General features: G+C 49.5%; 1 protein-coding gene across 2 annotated transcripts in view; it reads right to left on the reverse strand.

Annotated features, from left to right (window-relative positions):
* Positions 1 to 7,500, reverse strand: part of hdac4 (histone deacetylase 4) — a 148,869-nt gene that overhangs the window by 44,244 nt on the left and 97,125 nt on the right. For both annotated transcript variants that reach the window (XM_062533760.1, XM_062533761.1), the window contains 4 exons: positions 2,550 to 2,678; positions 2,079 to 2,191; positions 1,481 to 1,597; positions 712 to 916 (listed from right to left, as the gene is read on the reverse strand). In XM_062533760.1, the coding sequence (XP_062389744.1) occupies positions 712 to 916; positions 1,481 to 1,597; positions 2,079 to 2,191; positions 2,550 to 2,678 (564 nt within the window). The remainder of the gene's footprint in view (positions 1 to 711; positions 917 to 1,480; positions 1,598 to 2,078; positions 2,192 to 2,549; positions 2,679 to 7,500) is intronic.

Here is a 7,500-nt window from a genome sequence, read left to right on the forward strand (position 1 = left end):
CAGCGTCTTGTTTTGGATTTAAGAAGACGCATTAATAGTTTACTCTAGCCAACATGGTGCGTCCTGGGACACTCCTATCTCTCCAAGTGCTCCTAGTTGACCCTCCCAGTGAAGCGCATGAGAAGCAGCGCATCATGTGCTGAGCGGGTGCTCTAGTGAGGCCACTGAGAGTGGAGGCTTCTGGGAGACGGACGTGGGGGGAGAGGGGGAGAGGGGGCTGTGGCAAGGGATCCCCACACTGCCCCTGGGCTGCAGAGAATCAGTACTCGCCATCCACTCATGCTTCTTGCGTCAAAGAGGCTACTCCGGAGGCACTCCCGCCCCCCCGCCAAAAAAAAAAAAACCTCACACACACACTGTTCGCAGTTGTTGCACTGCCAGCTGAGTGTGTGAGAAGACTCATTAACAGGGCCTGTGACTCATTCATGTTAAGAAAGCGAGGCATTTAGGAGGCAATCAGTGAATGAAATGAGTGGGGCCGTGTGGAGGAGGAGCACTTGCACAGCACCGCAGTCATCTCTCCGTCTGACTCACGGGGACATGAGGCCAATTACCCTGACACACGCTCACCAGGGCATTAAGACAAGGAGCAATGACCACTTCGCCACTTCACGCAAATACAGATTTAGCTCACTTCGCCCAGAGAATGGCGGTCAGTAGCGCAGTGACTGAGAAGTGTCCATCCTGAGGGGGGACGTTGAGGTGACCCACCTGCCACGAGGGAGTTCTGGGCCGACTGCTCCAGCAGCACCATGTGCTGGAGGAGGGGGTTGTGTGCGGAGCCCCCGTCGCGCTCCAGGGTGGAGGCCAGGTAGGAGGGCAGGTGAGCCCCGCCGATGAACGGAGTGGTTAAGGGGATTCCTGGCTGCAGCCCGGGCATTCCCAGTCGGTCACTATCCTGCTGGCCAGACGCCACCTGAGAGAGAGAGAGAGAGAGAGAGAGAGAGAGAGAGAGAGAGAGAGAGAGAGAGAGAGAGAGAGAGAGAAAAGACATTAGAGATAGAATCTGTGTTTAGAAAAGGGAAGATATCCAGTGCAATGCTGGAGACAGGAAAAGAGGGCATTCCAGCCTAGATCAATATAAACATCAGATTGCTGTAGCGGGGGGGTTGCACTTGCGTCACTTCAGACTGGGCCAGCCGTCATTGTTTTTCAATGAGCCCTTTCTGAAATGTCACTGGGCCTGAAAAGCCTACAGATGGCTGGCTGACGGTCTAGACAGGCCCCCCTCTATTTGGACTTCTCTACCCAAAGGCCAAGTGTGCGCAAGCAAGCCCACTGCCTGACGGAGAAGATAGAAAAGGGATAAAAAAAAAAAAAACAGTAGGCGAAGAGGGGGGGAGACATGGGGAAAGAGAGGGGAGAGAGAGAGAGGGGGAGGGAGAGAGCAAGAAGCAAGAATCTACATATCAGAGGGAGAGAGAGAGGGAGGGAGAGAGAGAGAGAGAGAGAGAGAGAGAGAAAGAAAGAGAGTACTCACGCTGGAAGGGCCGGTGGCTGGCAGGCCCAGAGTGATGTTGGGGAGAGAGGGCGATGTGTACAGAGACAGCTGGCTCACTGGGCCCTCTCGGCCCGCTAGCCTGTGCGCCAGGGACGGCTGGAACAGAGCAGCACACACACACACATGCGCACACACACGCACACACACACACACACACACACACACACAGAGAGAGATAAATAAACCACCCTGATAAAAATAAACAGCCCTGTCTGGTTGTCCTCCGGACCCCCGTGGGCTCCTGTCTCCTCCGTGCCTGTAAAGGACGGGCCTCCCCTCTCCTCCCCTCTCCTCCCCTCTCCTCCCCTCTCCTCCCCTCTCCTCCCCTCTCCTCCCCTCCCCTCCCCTCTCCTCCGCTGCCCTCCCTCAGCCTGACTGGCGCATGGGCTGCACTAAGCCCCAGGTCCACATGTCTTGGACAGTCATCTTCAAAGTGACAAAAGGATTTGACATGTACTGTACAGAGGGATGTTCTTTTCTGGAGCACGGAGAATTAAAGCAGCATTCCTGCTGTCTTGTGTGACACCGTGCTTTTTCTACTGTGCTAAATATTTTGTCACTGCTGTGGTTGGGTTACCTCCACTGGACTGCTGGAAACGGAGCCGGCCACTCCGTTCTCATTGGTGATGTTGTTGGAACTGTTGTTAGGTGAGCTTGGTCCAGAACCAGGGGCACTATTACATGCCGACTCTAATGAAATCACACACACACAAACATAGGAGTAAGTATATAAATAAAGCTACAACACACGTAACAACTAAACAAGTCCAAACTGATTTGACAGATCAGACAAAAATGTGTTATATCAATCTTTCAGCAGATATTATGCATAGCAGCAGGGCCTCAAACAAATAAAATCTCATAATACATAAAACAAGGGGAAAAAAGACAAGAAAATACTTGAAGCAGTTTTTGAAGACCTTGGCATTCCTCAACTAAAACTGACAACCAACTTAGTCTAATAATGATTGTCCAAACTATGTGTCCCACTGTGAGATGCTAGAGGTGCTGGTGGAGCTGAGAGGTGGCCGGTGTGCGGCCCACTCACCCGCCATGTCCAGGGAGCGCTTCTTGGCAGTAGTGATGGGCCCATCCTTCCGCCGCAGCAGTGGGCTGCTCCTGCGCTCCGTCACCTTCTGCTTTAGCCGCGAGCGCAGCTTCAGATTGGGCTCAGATGCTGCAGGAGAACACAGAGAAAGGCCTCTCTGTAAACGCCTGTGCAACTTCAACACCTACAGTAATCCCCCCACTCCCCTTCAAGAGATGGCAATCTCTTGGGAACTTTGCCTGAATAAATACTTGCGGATAAACAGAAACCATTTATTATGTTTACATACAAAAACGTTCGCCAATTTCAATAAATTCTTTTTCATTCAGATTCTAAATGGAATGTTTATATTCATTCTAAAACATCGAGTGACACTATCCGTTTACACAAATCTATATGCAAACCCAACAGAATTTATGCATATGTGCTGAGCGGTAATCACTACTAATTACCATGACATGAAGCTTACACCATAACAAGTATGGCCCATGGCAAAGCAGGCAAATACTCTGTACAACAACAGTCCATTGTGTCACAAGTTTCACAAATAATGTTACTTTTGCTGTATGTTGGTTGCACTATTTCTTGGTTGAAAACCTGATAGAGCTTTTGCTTATCTAAGCCGTTGCCAATTTTTGAACATCAAGATTTTAACAGTCTCCTTCACATTGGAGTTCCTTTTGCCATGTCTGATCCCCAATACTGAATGTGAGATGTGTAAAATGTGCAAACAGGTCTGCACTGTGTGTGTATGTGAGCCAGTGGTCCGAACTGTTTACATTGCGACCAGCATTAACGTTGATGTAACGTTCAATAAGATAGCAATACAATAGCAATATAACGGCAGTCACAGACGCAGACCCAGAGTGGCAGTGCTCAGAGGCATGGGGGCACAGACGCAGAGTGGCAGTGCTCAGAGGCATGGGGGCACAGACGCAGAGTGGCAGTGCTCAGAGGCATGGGGGCACAGAGGCCACAGAAGTGAGGGGAGAAGAGAGCAGGGTGCAGAGTGCCTTGGTCCAAAACAATCTAGGGAACATTGCTGGGCAGGAGAGGGAGGCGTGACTGTCTGGAGTGGGGGGGCAGACTGTTCTGAGAGCAGTGCACCTGCTGTCTCAGCTGGGGAAATCTCAGTGGTGCTGCTCATTCGTCTGCAGGGAGCGCTGGGCAAACACCCACCATCTCTCACACACTCGGCGCAAGGACACAGAAACAGACACACACACACACACACACACACACACACAAAGCCAGAGCCAATAGTCTGTCTATCCGTTAAACATCAGACCTGGGCAGAGAGCACTCGCTCTAACGAAGGGCTGTTGGCTGACCCCACAACACACAGTGCTTCCAAGGTCAGGGGCATCTGCCGAGCAGCAACAAATTAGACGCTTTTGAAGAACTTAATATGACAAATAGAGCATGAGATACGTCCACAAAGGCTGCTTGGGTCATGTTTGAGCATGAAACTGTCTCAATTAACACATTAACCGTGTGTTTAAACAACCTCTTGTGTAGCGGCCCTCGCAAACAAACAGCAAAGATAATGGCAACAATGCATTAGAGAGCTGACAAGTTCCCCCTTTGGCAGGAGCCCTGCGCCCTAAGTCTAATCACCTCCCATCTGCGGGAACCGTGGCAATGAATAGCGCTCGGTGGAAAGTGCTCTCTCAATTAAACAGTGTTTTCTTTATTTCCTCTATCTGCACTCCCCCCCCTTGTTTCCCCTCTGTCTTGGTCTGCAAACAATCTCTTGTCCTCATGGCTTCCTCTGTCCAGCGGAGCGGAGTGGAGAGCGCAGGCCGGCGCGGAGCAGCGCAGCGCAGCGAGACCGAGCGGGCGACGCGGAGGCGTAAACTCCTGGCACGCCGCGAGTGCCCCCAGAATCAAAGGGTCAGCAGGAGGAGAGGGGTCCGTGTGAAGCACTAATCTGGGCGCTGCGCTGCGCTATCGGCCTCCGCGCTCCTGCGCTTCCCAGGAGACACTGCCAGCTTTATTCCCGGCACCAGTGGCACCTCCGTGTCTCCTCCCTTCAATTAGAGTGCTGCACTCACACTGCCCAGTGACCCTGCTGCACCGTGCATTAAACACACCCTGTCCGGCCCGAGAGAGAGAGAGAGAGAGAGAGAGAGAGAGAGAGCGCGTGTTCATTAACGTGGGGGCCTAGGCTAAGCCTGTGCGGATTTAGACACTGTTAAGTGCAGTCAATAGTTCAGGAGAGAGAGATAGCTGATGTCTGTAGTCATTTTCCCCATTTCTACTGCATAACATGAGGCCATGGAAAATACCTCAAGCTTGAGCACAAACAAATAACAGTTTAAATGTATTCACTCTGAGCAGCTGGAGAGGGCAAACCAATACTACACTAATGTCTCAAGCACACAATTAAAGCAGCTATTTCAATTATATTGCCAATCTAATTATTTGTCCTTAGAGTAAAAAAATGCCTTATTTCCAAATTTGCATTTAAGTGTAAGCAATTGGGGCAGGAATAAAAAAAAATGAGGCATTTATGAATTGAGACATACATTATTTGTCTGACACACTAAATACAGATATAAATATGAAAGGCAACACCAATTGATCACTGGATGCCAACTCCAACAATGTGTATGGGGGGGGGGGGATCTTCAGAAATGCCATAACTTAGGCCTTATAAAAGATCTGTTTAATAATGAAATACTTCAAAAATAAATACCTGTATCCTCCTCTAAACTGAGCAAGAAAATACTAATAAAAAAGGTCCGTAAGCATAGCTGAGAGTGCAGGCTATTTCCTCAGGGACTGTGTAGCAAATGGCTGCAAATCATCCCAAATGTACAACAAAGTGATGCAGGAGAATGGAGACATCAACATCAACGCTATTCATCCTGAACTGTTCACTTAAACAGAGCTGCATGCCCACCTTGAGATGCTGGCAGGACGCCAGTGGCTGAGAGCTGCTGTGTGTGATGGGGATGGATGGGGAGGCTGGGGGGAGCTGGGGGCGGTGAGGGGCGGGTGGGCATTTGGGCCCGTGCTCTCACGCCTGAGCTGGAGAGAGAGGGGCGAACGGGGCGAGGCTAGAAAGTGTTGAGCTGGCAGATATGGGGCTTAGAGTGTGTGTGCAGTCTACACTGGCCTGGGTCACCCAGGGACTCTGTGACTTTGAAGTGCTTTGGTGCGGCCCCTCTCACGTCCACTGCAGTGGCCCGTGATATCTGCTGATGCCACAGACTCCCCTCAACAACAATAAAAAAAGAATCTCCTTCACAGGCCACTCTGTACCCCGACACGCTGCCTGCCTGCCTGCCTGCCTGCCTGCCTGCCTCACTCCTCTGTCTCTCTTCAGCTCCAGAACAATCAATCCATTCAGAGACATTCTTTTTCCTCTGCACATCTGAAGGCAAACTGCACAGTGAATTGCTTGAACCCCCAGGCTAAATCGATTTACACCGAGACTCACCCATTTCCCCACTGTCTGAGTGTTCGAAGGCAACGGAGATGGTTTGATGGCGATGAGCGGTTAAAGAGACCGTTAATCAAACAAAATCCATGCGGGAAAAAATGAATGCATACCAATGAGAGCTTGTAAACTTTCTCCCGAGACATCAATAGCAAACATTTGGCAGACTCAAAATCAATGGGACAATAGAAGGTCCAAGGTGTCCAGACACAATGGAGAAAAAGCACATTTTCTCCCTCTTCTTCTGGTCAGCCAAAGTGGACAGTTCAATACAATGATAAGCTAGACGGGTGGGAAGAAACAAGAAAACCTTATCTTGAAAATAGACATGGTTTGTTGATTCAAGTAATATTGTCCAGAGTCACTGCTGGCAGGGAAAGTAAACACCCTTTCCAAACAATGACATAGGGAGGGCTTGAAGGGGATCGATATAGCTTTCACAGGCATCTGATGAAACAAAGCTTACTTTCCCTGAAACGCATTTTCTATATGGATTAAACATTTAATACCTCCCCATATACAGGAGAAAATGACAGCAACGTGGAGGAAGAAAGCTCATGTCAAACAGAAACAGGATTAATCCCATCACAACGATCGATGAGCGAGAGAGGGAAAGTTTTATTAAAACAAACTAAAACCAGCCACTGCAAAGTTTTAACATGAGCCACCGCACAGAGGGCTTGGCCATGTAATGCGTACAGTACAGTATACGGATGTCTTGCATGGCCACACAAGAGAAGAAAGGCTCTAATTTGTATGTGCAGACCAGTGGTAGCAGTATGGACAAAAGGTGAAGCCAAGAACATCAATTTGACATAGATAATACCAGCAGAAAATGGCTTTTTGGATGTTTGGGTGCTGGTAGACAAATCCTAATGAAGAACATGATAATGCTGATATTGCTGATCATGTTGATAATACTGTCCATCTTGTGAAAGGCACAGGGTCCCAAATGTCTAGGATCCAGCAGGTGGCATGTGGATGATGTGCTAAAGCGTGGGAGAACAGAGCTCCTTAGCGGGCAGTGCTCATCCTGACTCTAGCTGATCTGCTGGCTCAGACAGGAAGCACACATTCTACATGAGACGCGAGAGAGACGTGCCTGTGATGGAGACGCCTAAATCAACAGAGAAAACATAAAACTAAGCCACCATCTGTGTCAATCACGGAGTAAGAATTGCATATGGGGAGATGAAAATGCTACAGGACCAGAATATGGTAGCCCAAGAAAAAGACATGACCGTTCAGCCTTTTAATACAGGCGTCCAGTTGCTTTGGTGTGGACTGGGCAGGGTTTGCACTAAAAGGCAGAGGACAAAATGGCTGTAAGGACAACAGGTTCTGTGTGAATTGATCAAACTTAGAATATGAGCTAAAGTGGAGTAGAGGTCCCCACCCCAGGGGAGGTGGTCTGGTGCAGCCTGATGAGGCCCAGAGAAGGCCTCCATCTAAAGCAAGCCTGTTGTGATTGACTCAGCCCTCGCCCCCCAACTCACCCGTCATTAC

Source organism: Sardina pilchardus, chromosome 4, assembly GCF_963854185.1.
Source record: "Sardina pilchardus chromosome 4, fSarPil1.1, whole genome shotgun sequence".
NCBI lineage: Eukaryota > Metazoa > Chordata > Actinopteri > Clupeiformes > Clupeidae > Sardina > Sardina pilchardus.